At 39.9% G+C, this 21,614-nt stretch overlaps 1 protein-coding gene across 1 annotated transcript in view; it reads left to right on the top strand.

Moving 5' to 3' along the window:
- The window catches only part of scfd1 (sec1 family domain containing 1), a 169,418-nt gene that overhangs the window by 111,458 nt on the left and 36,346 nt on the right, over nt 1–21,614 (top strand). Inside the window, exon 20 of the mRNA XM_048538268.2 lies at nt 15,749–15,802. Within this exon, the coding sequence (XP_048394225.1) occupies nt 15,749–15,802 (54 nt within the window). The remainder of the gene's footprint in view (nt 1–15,748; nt 15,803–21,614) is intronic.

Here is a 21,614-nt window from a genome sequence, read left to right as displayed (position 1 = left end):
GTGTAAAGTACACCAGTATTGAATTTACCTTTTGTAGTTTGCTGCTATCTCTGCCCATTCTACAATTTGATTTAAGTTGGAAAAAGAGTTTAAAAATAACAACCTGTTATAGTGCCCTTAGGGTAGAAACATTATGTCAAAGTAATGTGAGCATTTCATTTTCTCTTTACTGAGCCATCCACATTGTGGTCTTTCTCAGCATTGCTTCCCAGGTTTTAAAGTTTTCCTTGCCCTTCATTAACTAAAGGTAAATTTAATATTCAAAATCTGATGAGAGCATAATACAACTTCAGTGTGACAGCCTTTTGGGTCAGAGATAGAACCATGGCCTCTACTTCAGAAGGTTCTATAGTTCATTGCTATTTACTGTTACATTCTTGAGAATCCCAGCAACAGGGATGTATTAGTTGGCACTGCAAACACCTGATTTAATTTTAAAGTCATCATGTGTCATCATGCAGCAATGAAGTAAGAAGCAAAGTGGCTACCTGTTTCCGATATTAAATTTCTTTAAATAACTGCCTCAAATATAGATGATGGCAGTTTGTTGCAAGGTCCACCTTTCAACAAGTTTCCGGCCTTCCTTGAGCATTCTGTCAATAAAAGAATGTGCTTTGTGTCCAGACTAGTATTGTTTGAACTGTGGAGCATGTCATCAGTATGTATTCACAGAGCCATGAAGCATAGGAACACTGTGGGTTGTCTGAACTTTGGGACATGTTAACACTGTTAGTTGTCTAAGCTGTGGGAGTGCTAGCACTGTCAACTGTCTGAAGCTTCAAGAGTGTTAGCAATGTGCATTGTCTGAACCATGAGCAGTATTGGCAGTATGTGCTTTCCAAACACTGGATAGTGTTAGGACATTGCATTTTCTGAACTGTGGAACATTTTAGCACACCGTTGTTTAAGCTCTGAGCATGTGTCTGCAGTGTCACTATCCATTTATAGCTATTTCTGCATTCCATTTCTAACTGTGCTCTTTCTTACCATTGCTTCTCAGGCTCACAAATGCATTGTTTTGACAGTTACTATGCTTGTTTCTTTCCAGTAGAATCTCTCTTATTTTCAGTTACTCCACACAATAACAGCTAGAAACTTGTATACTTCACCTCCCATCTTTCTTTGCACCCTCAGCACAATATCTCTCCTTAGAGAATTTATTAGTTTTAAGTTCCTACAAATTCTCTAAGATATTCACGTAGGTAAGGGATCAAAACTGTTCTACCATTTCACATTAATAAAAATATATACCCATCTTATCAAATTCCATAATATTATAATATTATCAGTAACATAAACAGAAAATTACACAGAAACTCAGCAGATCTGGCATCGCCTATAGTGAGAGAAACTGCAGAGAAAACTAGTTCCAGAAAAAAGTCATGTTGGACCCAAAATGTTAACTGTCTTTCTCTATTCACAGATCATGCCAGAGCTGCTATATTCTCTAGCACTCTGTTTTAATTATTTCAAATCTCTAGCATTCACACTACATCGATTTATTTCCATTGTATTAGCTCTGTAATGAGATGTTAGTAGATTGCATTAGTAGAATGGCAGGAATGCACATTTTGGACAGTTTGACGTTGTGTAAGACAATGATCAGAGATCTTCTGAAATGCTGTGTTCATCACTGATGGCCTAGTCATAGAAAGGATGCTATTTCCTAGACCTTCATCTTGCAAATATTCAGGGTAGACCCGAGCTCTCATTGACCTCTGTAAAGGTGCTGACAGTGGCCTGGAGTACACCTTCAGAGATTGTGCATACACAAGCATCCGTACTGTAGCTTGATGACATTCGCTGGGGTGACCCATCAACCTGGCCTGACATTGTGGATCAACCCCCAATCAACAAGGTCCACGAGGAGGCCTTACAGAACATTGACCATTTTCAATACCTTGGAAGTGTCCTGTCAGCCAAAACAGCTATTGATTAAGACATGGAGCGTAGCCTCCAGTGTGCTAGCACAGCTTTCAGCTGCCTGAGGAAAAGGGTATTCGAGAGCAACAACATTGGATCCGACACCAAGATCATGGTCCATAGAGATGTGGTGATTCCTGCCCTCCTGTTGGCTCTGAGATGTGGAGTGTCTCCAGCAGACACCTCAATGCACTGAAGAAGTACCAGAGACTGCCAGTGCAAGATCCTATAAATTTGTTGGGAAGAAAGCAGCACAAACACCAGCATCCTCAACGAGGCCAACATCCCCAGCATCAAGGCACTGACTACCTTTGGCTATGATGGGCTGGACACGTCATCTGCATGACTAACACCGGAAACCCCCTGCAGGTGCTGTACTGCCAGTTTTGAAATGGCATTCGAGCTCCAAGTGGACAAAGGAAGCACTTCAGAGATACCATCAAGACCACGCTGGCAAAGTGCAATATTCCCACAGACGCCTGGGAATCACTGTCCCAAAACCATCTGAAGTGAAGGAAAAGCATCTGGGAAGGCATTGAGCACCCTCATCTTGCCATCGAGGAAAAAAAATGGAAGCCAGATGAAAACAGTGAAAAGACCGCACTGCCACACCATTGTCCCAACCACCCCTTCTCATAACTAAGTGTAACAGAGCCTGAGGTAGCTGTATCGGTCTTTACAGCCACCTACAGACTCACTCTGAGAGTGGAAGAGAGTCATCCTTGTTTGCGAGGGACCACCGATTGTGATGATGCTATTTCTTAGTGGACAGTGAAAATTATTCTAAGATCTAAATAAAAATTATGAGGTGGAAATAAAAAAGTTGTAATTGCCCTTAGGAAAAAAAAGAGACTTTGGAATCATGAATAAAATTCAGAGTGGAAACTTTTTTTTGTAAACAGGAAAACAGACTTGTAGGATAAATTACCTGTGTGAGCGATGAATATAAATAGGTTCAAGAGAAAATTGAATTAATTTGTGACGATAAGACAATGAGATGAGGTTCTTTTGAATTCTTTCTGGAATTGTTGATCCCTGTAGCATTTTTGTGCTTGTTTAATCGTTTTCTGCTCCATTCTTGTTTGCATGAAATTCTGCTGTTATACTGAATCTGTAATTTCAACAGCCCTTGGACTGTAGCTTAGCTACACTGTTGTTCACCTCAAAAATTTAAGCTTTCCAAAAAAAAAGGATTCTACTATAAGTGTGCATATGGCTCAGATTCTGATGAAAAATTGTTTCCTTGAATAAAGGTAGTTTCAGCAATTATTAATCCATTTTGATATGTAATTTTGAGAATAGTTAGTCCCTCCGGAATAGTTTGCTGAAAGCTGAAGCCCTGATGATTTATTTGTCAGAAAGTATAACTTCTGGATTTCCAAAATAAATACATTTTCAAGTAAATCAAATCAAAGAAATCTTCAGAAAATATTCCCCCACATTAAAAATGTAGATTTTGTACTCTAACTAACTGTAAAGAGTCGAGTTGGTGTTTGGCAAAAGTAAATAAGAAATTGTTGCAGCTGTTTAATTTTCTATTGCAGTTTGTTTAAAGTCGACTGCTGACGCTTTCAAAGTAGAAACAATTAAAACGCCTCAATTCAGTAGCAACTGTAAGTGTATAATTACTACAAGTATTTAAACTATATTTTAACTTTGAACTTTGTTATTTGTTTGACATCAGACGTAGATTTCTTTTAACTGAATCTTGGGACATGTGTTGCCAATGAGAAGGTGGTGGTGCGTCACCATTATTGTGTGGTGTAGTTGTTCCCACAATGCTTTTTAGAAGAAAGTTCCAGGTTTTATCTCAGCAACATATACTCGTGTCAAGATGCTGTGAAGGGAAAGTTGCAGGTATTTGATGTCTCCATGCGTCTGACTCAAACGTCACTCCATGTCATAGGGAGTATAGATGGTGCTGCCAACAGAGGCCTGACAATTGCTGAAGTGCATCCTACAGATGGTACACGCTTGTCGTGGTGCTCCGATAGTGCAGAATGTGATGTTTAAGGAAGTGGATAAGCTGCCATCAAGAGAACTATTTTGCCCAAGTTAGGGCAGCTACACTCATCCAGGCAAGTGTGAAGAATACACACTGTGTATCTTAGTAGCATAATAGCTCGGCACAATATCGTGGGCCAAAGGGCCTGTACTGTATTGTTCTAAAAATACCATCATGTTCCTGTATATATAGTAGGGAGGTATCGTGGGGTGTGCGGTCATCAGGAGGTAAAGCCATAGAATATCCAACCTCTGAACTATTCCAGTAATGCCATCACTTCATCTTCTTGTTACTAATAAATGTTTTGTGTGAAATTGAGATCTAACAATTTAAGCTCTCTATTGGTCTAATGTTTGCCCTTGATATTTGAAACTGTACAATGGTGCTTTGCAGCTTTTGGTGCTCGCCCCACCCCTGACCCCAACAAGTATGCTTTTTGTGATTCTGGAGGAGGTAGATGGTTGATCTTCACCATACTGGTTCTAAACATTATACCCAAAAGCAAGCAGTCAGTCAACCAATCAGCCAATCCAAATCAAGATAAATGACCATCGCTTCAAATCTCTTCAGTGAACTTCTACCAACTTCTGCAAAAAATGCAAATCCATAGTTCAGGAAACACAAAAGATATTGTTCATAATGTAAAGAGTTAGAAAGCAAAAGGAACATGTTGAAAAAGTTACATGCTTTAAATCTTCTAACTCATCATGCATACATGTTCTAAAAGCCTTAAATAGAGAAAAATAAGGTTTTGGGACAGTTCTATCAAGTTGTCCATAAATAATAAGACACAGTAATATTTCAGTGGCAATAAAGTTTGTATTACACATATTCAGCTCAGCCAGTTTGCTACGTAATAGTGACTATCACAACACATTGAGGTCTCACTACTTCTAGAGTCATTACAAATGTGCAAAGAATTAGCCAAACTGTCCAAAATCCCCAACTTTCCTGATCAGTGAACCCAGGTTAAAAGAATAGGTTTCTGGACTTTATTGCAAACAAATTTACTTTAACCAATGAAAATCAAGAAATATGATTTGCTATCTTATATCCTACAACTTAAGCTCCATCCATTCTTGAATTACCCCCTTTACAAAAGACAGACTAGATGTGGATATTAGGGTTGGGGACAAAAAATCAGGGAAACACAGTTCAATAGCACCAGTATGGAACACAGGATTCAATGAGTAGCTTTCTTTTGTTTTTTTGCAATGCCTTTTAATTTCTTTGCTGTTGACACAAGGTTGTACTGCTGTCCTTTGTTCGCTGGATAAGAATTTATCCTTTCACTGTCTTTAAATTTCCTTCAGTAGGAGATTGCAAAGAAAAGTGAGTAGAAGACAGTTGCCTGTTATTGAACTCTTCTGGTACCTCTATTTGAGAGAGATTTTTTTTAATGCTTTCTGTCTGCAAGCTAGGTTGTTTTCTGCTGCATTCTTTCCTCACACACTATGGTTACCTGGTCGGGAGCTAATCAAATCATTTCAAGCAGTTTTCGTTTGGTTCAAAACCTATCATCTCTGTGGTGTCTGCTTCTGTTCTCACTGTTCCAGGAAAAATGAAACATTGTATACCACTCACAATGTGCTCAATGTAAACATAATTCTTAAAATTGCAGCCATCTCTTTGCATAGTCTCCTTAGTTTAGCACAGCACCTTTTGTGGTCAGCAGGCTAAATAAAAAGCAAAGAAAGATATGGTTTTTACATAATGGACTAAAACTGCACCTGTAAGCTACGGTAGTCAAACCTCATTCCGGTTCTCAAATTCTGATTTGAGCTATGAGTTTTATATATTTATGTGATAAAGTATGCTTCTGATTCACATCATTATGGTTTATTATTCATGCTCTTGTATTCTATTTGTACCTTATTAAGGTGGTCAAAATCCAACTTTCCCAATACCACCAGTACATTATGACATTATTTGAGATTTTGAAGCAGATGGAAGGAATAGTTTTATTAATTTGAGTATAGAACCTCTACTGTTTGTGAAGTATGAAGGAAGCTTACATGCTTATGGCATTGGAGTAGTTATACATTAGTTTGTCTTGTACAACTGTAGAAATTTTATAAACTCTGGATGCAGTGATTAGACTAATCTTGCTACAAAATAGTGAGTGAAACACCACCATGGTGATAGTCAGCTATGACCAGTCTGGATTGGAAATCATAGACTCCCTACACAGACCCTCTGAAGAGCATCTTACCCAAACCCAGTCCACTACCCTATCCGCATATTCAAAATGGCTAATCCACCATGTCTGCAAATCCATATACACTACAGCCAATTTAGCATAGCCATTCCATCTAACCTGCAAATCTTTGTGACTGGGAGAAAACCAGAGTACCTGGCGGAAACCCACACAGACACAGGGAGAACGTACAGACTCCACACAGTGGGTCACCAAGGCTGGAATTGAACTCAGGTCCCTAGTGCTGTGAGGCAGTAGTGATAACTACAGAGATGTATTTGGAGCAGAAGATCTTTCATTTCCTCTGACATGTTTTGTAATGCAGCATTGAAACTCAAAAGCAATTAACTTTAACAGTCATAATTGACATGACGAATACAAAAGCTCTTTAAATTGGGAGATTTCTATTTAAATCAAATGATTAAAGTGCATGTTTTGTTTCAGAAAAGCTATGATTTTATGTATTTTGTTATCTTTGCTTAACCTTTGTAAACATGGCCAACATTTTGGAACTTTACTTTTGTTGAGCCAACTTTTACTGAATATCTGCATTATTTGACAGGGCATTTTAATGCTTATGTAGGAACACTAACCTTGTTCAGACTACTAGCTCTACGTGGCCAGAATTAGGATGCAGAAATCTTTAAAGCTGTCTACAGAAATAGAGTAGATGTTGCACAAGAGCTTCCTTTATTTTAGTGGAGGAATCTAGCGGTTTTGTGGTTTTTGAAATGCTAATTCTGATTATGGACTGTATTAGGATTAAAAAGTATCTTCGATAAACATTAGCTCTAAAAGTTCCATAATGTTGGCTGAACATTCAGAGTAGGTCCATTACTATTTTATCAAGATTGGCATTTCATTTATTCTGATTTTAGCAGATAATGCATGCAAATATTCCATGTGCCATTACTCAGAGGAACATTTTGTTTGCAAATTCTTTGGCCAATTTCCTTGTTAGACCGAACCTTGCTATAGCACCTAGAGAATAAATAACTATTGATATTAAAGGAAAATTATTGTTTTCAGAATATAATTACAGGTGTTTGTTATGCCAAATTAGCCAGAAGTCCTAACAGACTTAAAAAATGATGAAATCAAAATTTAATTAATAAATAGCCTTTGAAAAAATGAAGAGACCTAAGAAATAGACTAAAATGTTTAGTTTCCATTTGGCTGAACATAAAGGCAGAGAACTAATTTTAATTTCCTAGCTTTGGGTTCTGAAATTCTATTGCTTATGAATATTATTAAAGTACATTGTTCTTTTCAAGACTGCCATTTTTAAAAAAAATTTCATTTTCACATTACCACTGTTAAATTTCCCGATGCCTTTCATTTACTTATAGGTGCATTTGTTAGTTATAGCACATCTTAAACAATTTACTTGTTCAACAGTTTGATTATTTTCATCTGTGCGCCGTTTCGAAGTTGGTTAATTAGCCTGTCATATCTGTGCCTGCTCTCCAAATGAGCAAAGCACCTATTCCACTCCTTCATTTCTCCCCATTACTTTGTAATTTCATCCTCTTCCAGAAATAATTCAATTTTCTGCTGAATACCTACTTGCACCACACTGTCAAGCAGTGTATCCCAGATCTTATCTACACAATGCCTGAACATGTTTCTCCTCATGCCTCTATTGCCTCTTTTGCCAATTACCTTGCATAAATGCCTTCATGCTGTTGACTATTCCACCGATGGAAAGTTTTCCCTATCTATCCCATCAAAATCCCTCATGATTTTCAACATGATTCTTGTAAATCTCATCTGCACTCTGTCTGATGTCTTCATGTGTCCTGTAAAGTGTTCTGTCCTGAACTGGATACAATACTGCAGCTGAGGCCAAGCCAATAATTGAAACAAGTTTAACATAAACCTTATGCTCTTGCATTCTATGCCCAAAATATTAAAGTCCAGCATACTGGCCAGCTATTTTCACTGATGTATCCACATATATAAACCACAGAAATTTAATTGCTAGTACCAGGAGTAGACCATTTTGCCCCTCTACCATTCAGAATGGTTATTGCTGATACTCTGTCCCACTTTCTGCACAAACCCATTGATGCCTTTAAATCTAAAAACAAATATTTATCACCTTGAATATTTTCAGTGACTTGGCCTCCATTGCCATCTGTGGTAGATAATTCCACAGGATCACTACCCTTTGAGAGATGAAATTTTTCCTCATTTTAGTGTTAAGTGGCTTACCCTGTATCATGAGTCTGTGACCCTGGTTCTAGGCTCCGCAGCCAAGAAAAACACCCTCCCTGCATTTAATCTGTCCATCCCTCCTTATGCTCCTCAACCCTAGTGAGTACTGGCCCAGTTGAACCAATCTCTGCTTAGAGCACAGATCTGCAATCCCCAGTATCAACCTTGCGAGCCTCCATTGCACTGCTTGTGGCAAGTATATCCTCTCATAGGTAGGGAGACTGAAACTGCAGGTACGGGCTCACCAATCCCCTTTTTTGCACCACTACTCCTTTGGCTGTTTATGTACCAAAAAATTAAAATTCTTATCTTTATTTTTAAATTCCTTCATGATTTTCCCCTCCCTATCTCTGCAATTGTTTCCATCTCTACGCACTTTAAGCTCTCTGTGTAGTTCCAATTTTGGCTTCAGGTCCACTTCCAATTTTAATTGTTAAACTGACACAATCGCATCTTTAGCTCTAGCTTGCAAATTAATTTTCATTTTTAAATAAATATGGACGAAATCCTTAGTGCTATGTCTATAACAGCATAAGATTTAGGAGCAGAATTAGGCCATTCAGCCCGTCCAGTCTGCTCCACCAATCAATTATGGCCGACAGACTGATGATGTTTCTGAACCCCATTCTCCTGTCGTCTTCCTCTAGCCTTTCACCCCCTTAATCCCCTTAAAAGGATGAGATTTCTGAATATTTGTAAGAAGCATAGTAAAGTAGGGCAAAGTCAGTGTGGTTTCATCAAGGGGAGGTCATGCCTGATAAATCTGCTGGAATTCTTTGAGGAAATAACTAGTAGGGTAGACCAAGGAGAGCCAATGGACGTTATCTACCTGGACTTCAAGAAGGCCTTCGACAAGCTGTTGCACAAGAGGCTGCTGAGTAAGATATAGGCCCATGGTGTTAGAGGCAAGGTGCTAGCATGGATAGAGGATTGGCTGGCAGAAAGCAGAGAGGGGGATAAAAGAGCCTTTTTCAGGATGGCAGCTGGTCACAAATGGTGTTCTACAAGGGTCAGTGATGGGACCACAACTTGTCACTTTATACATTAATGACCTAGATGAAGGAACTGTGGACATTCTGACTAAGTTTGCAGATGGTACAAAGATAGGTGGAGGGACAGGTAGTATTGAGTATGTGGGGAGGCTGCAGAAGGATTTGGGCAGGTTAGGAGAGTGGGCAAAGAAGTGGCAGGTGGAGTCCAATGTGGGAAAGTGTCAGGCCATGGACTTTGGTAGGAAGAATAAAAGCATGGACTATTTTCTAACTGGGGAGAAAATTCAGAAGTCTGAAGCGCAAAGAGACCTGGGAGTTCTAGTCCAAGATTCTCTCAAGGTAAACTTGCAGGTTAAGTCAGTAGTCAGGAAGGCAAATGCAGTGTTGGCATTTATTTTGCAAGGACTTGAATATAAAAGCAGGATGTACTACTGAGGCTTTATGAGGCTCGGTTCAGGCTCCATTTGGAGTATTGTGTGCAGTTTTGGGCCCCATATCTCAGGAAGGATATACAGGCCCTGGAGCGGGTTCAGAGGAGGTTCACAAGAATGATTTCAGGAATGAAAAGCTTAACACATGAGGAATGTTTGAGGACTCTGGTACGAGACTCATTTGAGTTTAGAAGGATGAGGGGGATCTAATTGAAATTTACAGAATACTGAATGGCCTGGACAGAATGGATGTCAGGAAGACACTTTCCATTGGTAGGAAAGTCTAGGACCCAAGGAACCAGCCTTAGAGTAAAGGGAAGACCTTTTAGAACAGAGATAAGGAGAAACTTCTTCAGCCAGAGAGTGGTGAACCTGTGGAATTCACTGCCACAGAAGGCTGTGGAGACTAGGTCATTGAGTACATTTAAGACTGAGATAGATAGGTTCTTGTTTATCAAGGCGATCGAGGGTTTCAGGGAGAAATTGGGAGAATGGGGTTGAGGAACTTAACAGCCATGAATTAATGGCGGAGTAGCCTCCATGTGCTGAATGGCCTAATTTCTGTTCCTTGGTCTAATGGTCTTATAATCGTCAAGAACCTGTCTATCTCTGGCTTCAATACATCCAATGACTTGGCCTCCTCAGCCTTCAGTGGCAAATGAATTCCACAGATTCACCATTCTCTGGCTGAAGAAATTCCTTCTTTTCCCAGTTTTAAAAGGTTGTCCCTTCACTCTGAGGCTGTGCCCTCAGGTCCTAGTCTCTCTTATAAGTGGAAATCTCTTCTCCACACTCCACTCTATCCAGACCTCTCGATATACCGTAAGTTTCCATCAGATCCCCTTCCTGATCCCACAATAATCAAGTACAGATCCAGAGTCCTCAGCTGGGAGGGTCTAAGGAGTCAGCAGGAGCAGGGAAAGCTACCCCTCTCAAACAATGAAATCCGCTAGGTCAAGTCGGTTGCTGCATATTACTAAAGCTCCCCTCACCTCCCTTCAAGCTGTGAAAGTCATAAGATTAGTGTGAAAATGGTGATTTGTAGTGAATTTATAGGATATACTGTAATGTAAACACTCGTGACTCAGAATGGAGAAAATTGAAATCTTTACTACTGAAGTTGGATTGATTAACTGGTTGTATCTCTCAGAATAAATACTTGATAAAGTTTTGGAATTTAACATGGAAAAACATTTCAGTAAAATAAGGCTAAAAAGTATTAAATTGAATGGGTAAAATGTAGAATCCTAGAAACAAATATTCTCAAATTTAAAACTCCTGCTGAGAACATGAAACTGCATTCTGGAAATGGGAGCTGCACTGATTCCCTGCCATTATGTTTATATTGCTGGCTCTCATTTATGCCCCTTCCTTCAGTACTGTTGTTTGACGTTTTTGTAGTGGAGCTGGAGATAAAGTCCTGTTGAAAAGGGATAAACTAATTTAGAGCCATATACCACTTTCCTTTAAACATGTCAAATCATTGTGGTTTAACTTACACACCTTGTGAAGAATTTAAGTTTATCTCAAGATCTTATACCATTGAAGATGTTGTACAAAGCCAGTTGATTTGGAACATTTTTCCAAGCAGTGCTGCTCTCTTTTTAGTTTATTATAGCACTGAACTAAACTCACATGTAGCGTAAATCCAATGGATGGATTGGGCCATCAATACCTTCTGAACAAGATCAGGATTCATAAAAGGTGAACAGGAGCAGGTCCATGATTTGTCAGTTTGGGCACAATGCATTAGCAGATTCAATTTTTAAAAGTCACCTGCATCAGATATTTAGAAGGAATCAAAATAAGTCATACTTTTAGGGACTACATCAGATAATTGCAACTTACTTTAGTCGTGCTAATGTTTCTTATTGCCCTTTACAAGAAACTGATATTCAGAATGCAGGAAGCATAGAAATGAGCCTTGGCCATTATGATGAACATGGTGTCTTGCAGGAAGTGTAATGGGTGGTTATTTGACTGCCTGTATAAGATTACAATAAATTGCTGTAGTCCTTTATAATATGTTACAGTGTAATTAATAACTCTGGTAGTTGAACAGATCTTTGCATTTGAAGCTAAAATTCATTTGGCAGCAAATGTGGAAAAGAAAACTTCATGCTTCACTTTGACATGAAATTACACTGATCAAGGCAGAAAATGATTTTAGCAGTGACTACTGTAGGGGCTCTCAGATGATTAATGAGTTACTCTAAAAATAGACTCATACAATTTCAATTAAAAGCCCTGTTTTAGCAAATAATGTATTTTCACTGTTAACTTCTCACATTTTAAATATATACACGGTCTGACTATACTTAACGTACATCCTCTATTGCCAGAGCAACTAAGTTTGCAAAAAGCTGTAATTAAATTACCACTGCCAGTATAGAATTAGAGAAGCGTTACGCTGATATTATTGCAGTTTTCTGCATATCTTCTCATGTTAAAGATTTACAAGGGAATCCACATTAGCGATGTGTAAACCAGCTTTTTTTAAATGCATAAACTTACTGCAGAGTCCAGTATCTCAAATATATGGAAAATTCAGACAGTACAGTATATTAAAAAAATTCAGTCAAAACCACAGTTATAAGCTAACTACTGAACTCGACAAACATGCAGACAATTAACAACAATCACAGCTGCCCATTTTTGCCTGTTTTAAATATGAAAAGATGTGATTAGCATTCAAAAACTATAACTGGTGACTAACAGTAGAAAAGCGCAATAATGTTGAAATCCCCATTGAACTTATGCTTTGGTACTCACCTGCATCTATGGTTTGAAAGGCTTAAAGCTGTCTCCTTTTAGTGGTGTTTAACTTCAGCATATTGGTTTGCCAATCAAATCATTTTGTTGATAGTCAAAGCAGTCTTTTAATACTTGTAGATCTGTTTGAATTAAAGCTGTGTTAAACTGAACAGAATTTTCACTTTTTTTTGAGTGGAGAAATCTTCAGCCCGCAGTTGTTTTATATGTTACTTTTAAAAATGACTCTCTAATGCATTGGAATGAATTGAAGGATATATGTTGTGTATTTAATGGAATAAAACATCCCAAGATGCTCCATGCCAATATTCTAAAGAAAATAAAACACTGAGTCACATAAGAAGGTATTAGGTCAGGTGGCCAAAAGCTGGGTCAGAACTTTAGAGAGTGAGAGAACTCTGTATTTTAAGAGTTGAACTCTTTCTAAAATTTTGTCAAGTGTTGCATTTAACCCTACCATTAACTTGTAGTTTCTTTCAGTCTTAATGGTAAACAAGCTATTTGAGTGTAGCAGCTCCATGATTAGTTATTTATATGGCTAGTTGGAACGGAATTCCAGCCAATATACATGAAGGAGATTCTTGCTCATGCTCTGAATAAGTAGCATGTTTTCCAGCAAGATGGAGCACAGCTTTTATAGAGCGCTGACCTAAGCAGTTTGTTGAATGAGGAAGTTTGAAGTGATAAGGGAAGAAGTGATGTTCTGGTTTACGGAACAAGGAGAGTTTGAAAGACACTGTCGGACACGCCAAGACTTGAGAGCTGAAATCCAAAACGTTAATAAGATGAGCAAATAAGTAATTGGTTGCTCAGATTTATGGCTTTTCTAAACAGGGAAAGTAGTTGAAATTCACACTTGGACAAGTTTCTAACCTTGGAACTCTAATTAGACAAAATACAAAAGAGAGTTATTTTCCTATCAGCCTGTTTAGGAATGTTACGACATGCCTCTGGATCAAGTCAGATTTAACTAGGTCTCCTAGTTCAGGGGCAGAGACATTACCGCTTCCTCACTAGAGCCCCTTTTAAAAAGATGGAAAGGCAGGTAATATGTTGCAGCTGTAGCTTGTGGATGCTCGTAGACAACGCTGTGATTCTGGGCCAAGATGGCTTAGGTTGAAATCCTGCCTGCTTCAGAGGTAATAAACCATTGTAATTCGCAACAGTTCAATTTGCAAGAAGAGACACTTTGACAAGCTTTGGTCCTGAGTTGATATGTAGAATCTAATCTTCAGACACTGATGCATCAGGGAAGGTGTAAGTTACTGGGACACTTTGGTCCATGGGACAGTCATACACCTTGAATTAGCTACTTCAGATTTGATCTGTGGTGAGTGATCAGAGAAAATTATTGAGTGAGGCAAATATGGGACAAATTTAGAGGATAATAAAATGTGAGGCTGGATGAACACAGCAGGCCAAGCAGCATCTCAGGAGCACAAAAGCTGACGTTTCGGGCCTAGACCCTTCATCAGATGCTCTGATGAAGGGTCTAGGCCCGAAACGTCAGCTTTTGTGCTCCTGAGATGCTGCTTGGCCTGCTGTGTTCATCCAGCTTCACATTTTATTATCTTGGATTCTCCAGCATCTGCAGTTCCCATTATCACAAATTTAGAGGATGTCAGCTTCCTGTGCCAGCTAATCAATTTTTAAAATTATTTCGAAGGATATGAGCATTATTGCCCTTGAGATGGTGATGAATTATCGTCTTGGACCACTGTAGTCCATATCGTGCAGGTAAAGTCCCAATAGGAAGGAGGTTTCAGCATTATACCAAGCCAGAGGATCAACCCAGGCTCATTGAAGAAAGGTATGCCAGGAACAGCACCAGGCAAACATAAAAATGAAATGTTGACCTAGCAAAGCTGCAGACAGGACCAAGAAGATTCAGCAGTTTGATCCAGCGACAGAGATGGGTTGGCAATGTGGTTCCAAATATGAGGTATGTGTGGTTTGGACAGGAGTTTGCAGGTTGTGCATCTGTGCCCTTATCCTTCAGGGTAATACAAGTCATAAATCTAGATGACCATGCTGTTCAAGGAGCCTTGATGAGTTGCTGTTGTTCATTTTATAGGTGTGCACACTGCTGCCAATATCCGTCAGTGGTGGAGGAGGTGAATGTAAAATGTGGTGTACAGGGTGAATATCAATCCGGTTGCTTTTTCCAGAATTGTGCAGACCTTCTTGAGTGTTGCTGGAACATCACTCCTCCAGGCGAGTGAAGAGTATTTCACTCGTGACTTGTGCCTTCTAGATTGTGGACAAGCTTTGGGGAATGAGGAGATGAATTGCTCACCTCAGCATACATAATTTCTGCCCTGTTCTTGCAGCTACTGCATGTTTAGGCTGATCCCAGTCACTTTCTCGTCAATGGTTGGCCCCAGGATGATCATAGTGGAGCATTCAGCAATGGTAATGCTGTTAAATATCAAGAGGAGATGACTCTGGCTGATCTTCCACTTTCTGTCCCTCCATAAATATAAGGTTATCCAAAACTCTGCTACACATGTGCTAATTTACATTAAGTATTGTTCATCTGTCAATCCCATGCTTAATGATGTCCATTGGCACATAGTTAGGTAACGTTCAATTGTAAATTTTTCATCTTATTTTCAAGTTCTTCCAAGGATTTAGTCCTAATCTCAGCTAAAGTTACAAATCTCTGAAATAGCTTGCGCCTCAAATTTTGGCTACTTAAGCATCTCCTGAGCACACTGAACCATTGACATCAGTTGCCAACAGTCTAAGCTCTGGAATTTACTCTTCACCTCTCTACCTCTTTTTCCTTCTTTAAGGTGTTCCTTAATGATCTAGTTGAATATATAGTTAATGCCTTATTTTATTCACCTTTGTGAATTCCCTTGTAACATTTTACAACATTAATTGTGCCGAATAACTACACATCATTGCTGCACATATTATTCATTAAATTGAAGATAAACAATTTTCATTTTGCCTTTTGTTTTCTTGGAATAGATGTTGGCTGTTGGAATTGTAGATAACAGCAGGAAAACCTATTCACTTTGTACCATTAATGTGGGATGACAGTTACATTAAACAAATAGCATGATGTGATCTTTGTTATTTAACCTTTTTTGTGTCAAATACGTCACACAATATACAGACTAGTATTAATAGATGTCTTGAAGAATAGTAATGAAATATTCATAATTTCCAATAACTGATCAATTTCTGATTATCTCCTTTACAGAACCTGCCAGTGACTCGGATTTTGGACAACCTCATAGAGATGAAATCACATCCTGTGAGTAAAATTCTTAGCATTTAATTTACAAGATCAGAAAGGCAAATTGAAAAATAAAATTACCCAGTATCTGTACTTCATTCAAGAGTTTAGATGTCCAGGAACAGGTGTAGGCCATTTAGCTCCTCGAACCTGTTTCTCCATTCCATAGAAACCATCGTTCTTTATACTTCAGTTTCATTCACTTACCTGTGCTCCATATACCTTGATACTCTCAATGAAACAAAAATGCTTCTTGATCTTAGTTTTCCACCACCCCCTTGTGTTAAAGATCTTTGCTGTTTCAGGTTCCATGCAGTCTTGGATTGCAGCATCAGATTTGTATCACATTGAAGTGCGGGCGTGCAGGTAGAATTGACATTGGCTAATTGTGCAAATGTTCCTTGTGTTGTGACATTTATGCAGTAAATATATAAGGTTTAACCTGACAAAGTGGTTGAAGTATAAAGTGGGCCACATGGGGACAGATGCATGAAAAGAATCCAAAACATTAGCTTAATCTTTTGCGTGTTCATTTTGAGAAAGTTGTAGTTCATCTGGGATTTTATGTCAGACAAACAAACTGACTGCACAGAGGTAACTAAAGTTGAGAAAAATGACGGAGAAGTGACATTGAATGCCGGAACAAAAGCAGAGGTTGCTGGAAAAGCTCAGCAGGCCTGGCAGCATCTGTGAAGAAAAAACCAGAGTTAACATTTTGGGTCCAGTAACCTTTCCTCAGAACCATTGGTGTGGGATCTGACCCAGTGTTTGTAGATGGATTTAATGAGGGCAGCACTTGGATGTAGAAGATAAGAGAGACAAAGCCAAGGACGACTAATTGGAATGCTCTGGAAGTGGTGATGCACATCTTTTTTATTGTGGAAGGGAGAGTAATTAGTGGCAAATCACATTAAGTCATAATGCTTATAGGAAAGCTGATGCTGACATATTGGGCCAATGATCAGGGAAATAGAGGTGGAACTGCAAAGAGAAATCCCATGAAGTTGTACGATAGTAGAAAGCTGAAAATACAGACTACCGTAGATAGCCATGTCAAATATTATGGAATGGCAAAGAGTACTGCATCACTCAATTCCACATGTACATTTTCATTTGAATGCATGTTCATGAAGATTATTTGAAGATTGGAAATGAAATAGGCAAAAAATAATCAGGCTAATTCTAACACAAATGTGCCAATTATATACCTGCACATACAGGCTAGTAGAATATACAACCTTTAATAGAAATATGCTGATGTACCGCTACTTCCAAAAATAACAGCTGTTTGCAATAAGACATGCTGTTTTCTACTGAGAAAGAATGAAAAGGTGTTTATGATTTGTGAAATTTAGTTTTTAACTATGAAATACTGTCCAGTCTTTATAAATTGTACATGCATGTGTGATTTTATGGATCAAAAAGAGTTAGTTAATGGACAGCAGCCAGTTCTGCAATGCAGAACAATGGTTCCCTTTGTTTCTGGTAGCGGAGAAGAAAATTTAATTCCAAGATCATTAATGACTTGGTGCCAAAGTGTTTAAAGAAGCCTGAAGAGCATTAGGTGTAAGTATTTAGACTTTAGCAACGGAACATCCACATCAGTAGACCGTAAGATATAGGAGCAGAATTAGGCCATTTGACCCATTGAGTCTGCTACACCATTCAATCATTCTCAACTGCAACCTCCTGCCTACTTCCCATAACCTTTGATCCCTGTACTAATCAAGAACTTAGTTGTGTCTTCTTAGCCTCCCTCTTCCCTCCAGCGTATACCCCTTCTGTTTTCTTCTATCTCTCCCTCCAATTAGCCACCAACTCTTATGATTGTCCTGAATGCTGCACTCAATCTCAGTATTGAATCAGAGGGGGAATGGAACTAATGAGCCAAGCTTGACACTATTGTGTCAACAATACCATTTTGTCCAAATTAGAGTTTATTTTGTAGAAATATATATGCCAAGAAAATGGCAAATGCTACCTGTCATAAAAAGCCAAAAAGAATTTATTGATACAAGTGCACAAGATGGAAAGCTTGTGATCGGTGGGGTGGGTTCATGTGTCGAGTTAGTTGCAATCATTGTATTGACTAATGGTAGGTTGGGGGCAAAATCCAATTTGTTCATTTAGCCAGATGATTCATGTGTGGATCAAGATAACACTAGCAGGATTGGCTGAATTCCTATTCTAGCTGAGATAAAGTTGAAACCTGGCTTCTCACACTACCTCTGAGATCATAAGATAATACAGAACCATCAGTGACAAAAACTATCAAGGAAGATGCTCAGGATTAAACATCAGAAGACATTGAGCCAAGAATCTATCTTTGGGTTGGACACTCATTAACATGTTTTAAATTTTAAAAAGAGATTCAAAATTTCAGTTAACAGATGAAAAGATAATATGACACAATTTCATGTTTTACAATATTTTCTTGTATTCAATGGCTAAAACAGCTATTGATTTAACACTTTTTTTTTGTCAGTTGCTTCTACATAAGATTACAAAGAGCAATGGTTCCATTTTATACTTAACTCCCCCCACATTCTACAGAATTATGGCTTTCTAGCAAAGTCTGCAGTTGTTTCCAACTTCCTAGTTCTGCTAGCAATTACTTTGACTGTCTCCAGGCACTTTCTTCAGTTTTAGGAGAGATTCTTAAATGCACTTTCAATTCCAATGATTCCCCCTCCCCTGGTCACACCAGGAAGAATATCCAGCACCTGATACCTGCAGGTTGCTTCTCTGACTAGAGGTTGTTTCCTCATTTCTCTGGTTCTGATAGCAAACATAGGCTAAGAAAATGGTCTTTTCTGCCTGAGATAGCAGGAACTACAGATGCTGGAGTCAGAGATAACACAGCATGGAGCTAGAAGAACACAACAGGTCAGGCAGCATCAGAGGAGCAGGAAAGTTGATGCTTCGGGTCGGGACTCTTCTTCAGAAATGGGGAGGGGGAAGGGAGCTCACAAATAGATAGAGAGAGGGGGTGGGGCTGGGGAAGGTAGGTGGCATGGTGATAGGTGAGTGCAGTGGGCATTGGTCGATGGGATGGGAGAGGCTGATATGTGGGAAAGACGGACAGGTTGTGTGAGGTCAAGGAAGCGGGGATGAGAGGGAGTGTTTGTCATGGGAATTTTTTTTCTTCTGTTCATTCACGGGATGAGGGCATTGCTGACGAGGCAGCATTTATTGCCCAGCGGGCACTTCAGAGTCAACCACACTACTGTGGGTCCAGAGTCAAAAGTAGGCCAGACAAGGTAAGGATGGTAGTTTCCTTCCCTAATAGGACGTAAGTGAACGAGATGGGTTTTTCTGACAGTCGACAATGGATTCATGGTCGTCATTAGATTGTTAATTCCAGTATTTATTGAATTTACATTCCACCATCTGCCATTGCGGGATTTAAACCTGGGTCCCCAGAACATTATCTGAGTCTCTGGATTAATAGTCCAGCGATCATACCACTAGGCTATCGCCTGCCTAGATGAGCCTGGGGGTGGGGAGATTTTAAAACTGATGAATTCCATGTTTAGGCCATTGGGCTGTAGGCTCCCAAAGCGGAATATGAGGTGCTACTCCACCAGTTTGCAGGTGGTGTCATTGTAATACTGAGGAGGCCCAGCATGGACATGTCTCTGAGAGACTGGGAATGGGAAGGGGAGCTAAGATGGTAGGCAACCGGAAGGTGTTGTCATTTTTTGCATATAGAACGTAGATGTGCTCTACAAAATGGTCTCTGAGTCTACACTTGGTCTCACCGATGTAGAGGAGGCCACATGGAACAACGGATACTGTAGACAAAGTTGACAGATGTGCAGGTGAACCCCTGTCTGATATGGAAGGTTTGTTTTGTGCCTTGAATGGAGGTGAGCGGGGAGGTGTAGGGGCAAGTGTAGCACTTAGTGCAGTTGCAGAGAAAGGTGCTGGTGGTGGTGGGGTTAGTGGGGAATGTGGAGCAGACGAGGGAGTCGCAGAAAGCGCCGTGCTTTCAAAAGGCAGATAGGGGTAAGGAGGGAAATATCTCTTTGGTTGTGGGGTCAGATTGTAGGTGGCATGTTGGATGCGGAGGTTGGTGGGGTGATATATGAGGACAAGGCAGATTCTGTCTTTGTTTTTAGTGGGAGAGGGGATGTGAGGGCATAAGTGTGGGAAACTCAAAAGCTAGAACTGCTTCAGAGATAGTAGGAACTGTGGAATGCTGGAGAATCTGAGATAACAAGGTATAGAACTGGATGAACAGAGCGAGCCAAACGGTATCAGAGGAGCAGGAAATCTGACGTTTCAGGCTTAGACCCTTCTTCAGAAATGGGGGAGGGGAAGGGAGTTCTGAAATAAATGGGGAGAAAGGGATAGTTGGATAAAAGATGGATAGAGGAGAAAATAGGTGGAAAGGTGTCAGACTGGTCAAGGAGGCAGGGATGGAACCAGTAAAGGTGAGTGTGGGTGGGCATTTAGGGAGAGGATAGGTCAGTCCAGTGAGGACGGACAGTTCGAGGGGGCCGGATGAGGTTAGAAGGTAGGAGATGGGGGTGGGTCTTGAGGTGCGAGAAAGGGATAGTTAGGAGGAAGGACAGGTTAGGGAGGCGGGGACAAGCTGGGCTGGTTTTGGGATGTGGTAGGGGGAGGGGGAGATTTTGAAGCTTGTGAGGTCCACATTGATACCATGGGACTGCAGGGTTCCCAAGTGAAATATGAGGTGCTGTTCCTGCAACCTTCGGGTGGCATCTTTGTGGCACTGCAGGAGGCCCAGGATGGACGTGTCGTCTGCGGAATGGGAGGGGGAGTTGAAATGGTTCGCGACTGGGAGGTGCAGTTGTTTCATGCGAACCAAGTGTAGGTGTTCCGCAAAGCAGTCCCCAAGCCTCCGTTTGGTTTCCCCGATGAAGAGGAGGCTACAACAGGAACAGCGGATGCAGTATACCACACTAGCAGATGTGCAGGTGAATATCTGCTTGATGTGGAAAGTCTTCTTGGGGCCTGGGATGGGGGTGAGGGAGGAGGTGTAGGGGCAATCAACTGCAGAAAGTGCTATACCTGCCCCAACACCTATTCTGTATGACGTGTCCAAAGCTATTCATCACTGCCGTTGACTTCCTTCTCCTGTTTCCAGTTAGTTAACTGGTAATCCCTGATCTAACTCATATGGTGAGTGTTACCCTGGAGATTCTATTCTGTACTTGAAGCTAGACAAATCTTCCAACCTCTTTTAAATCCTTAAAAACTTCAACTCTTTAATCCAAACACAAGCTCTCACCCAATTCTAGATTCTGAACATTAAAGATTGGCTGTTTCCATTTCTCTACTCTGCCTCTCATATCTGTATAGATCAGATCACCTGGGCCTTGCGCCCATGTTTGAATTGAAAATTGTATCCTGCATCCTGTACCCTCAATTCAATTTTATCTTGCAATTAAAGGACAGTTCTAAGCATAACCGTTCAAAAACCTGTCATGCCTTACACCCCCTTGTGACTTATATACCGCCATCCTGGTCATTGTTTGCAGGCATGAAATCTTGCACCACCTTTCCGGTAAGACAACTTGGGATTCCCCTTTTAGCAAGCAAGCTACCCAGTCTTGTTCTTGGGCAACAGTCAGAACTGGTTACATGAGGCCCGCTCCTTTCATCCTAACTTAAAGGTCTTTGGACATAATCTTACAATTTTTATAATTGCAACAATGATTTTTACTTATTTGCTACTGATGTTGAAAATTGTGTGAATTAGGCATGAATAAAAATCACAACACGACCCAAGCATTTAAATAGGTTCCTGAGATTGTTGAACTTACTGCTATGAACAGTTGCTATCACACTTGGGTCTGTCAAT

The sequence above is a fragment of the Stegostoma tigrinum genome, chromosome 10 (assembly GCF_030684315.1).
Source record: "Stegostoma tigrinum isolate sSteTig4 chromosome 10, sSteTig4.hap1, whole genome shotgun sequence".
NCBI lineage: Eukaryota > Metazoa > Chordata > Chondrichthyes > Orectolobiformes > Stegostomatidae > Stegostoma > Stegostoma tigrinum.
Note: the sequence above shows the minus strand (reverse complement) of the source record. Positions and strands in the feature narration are given on the sequence as shown.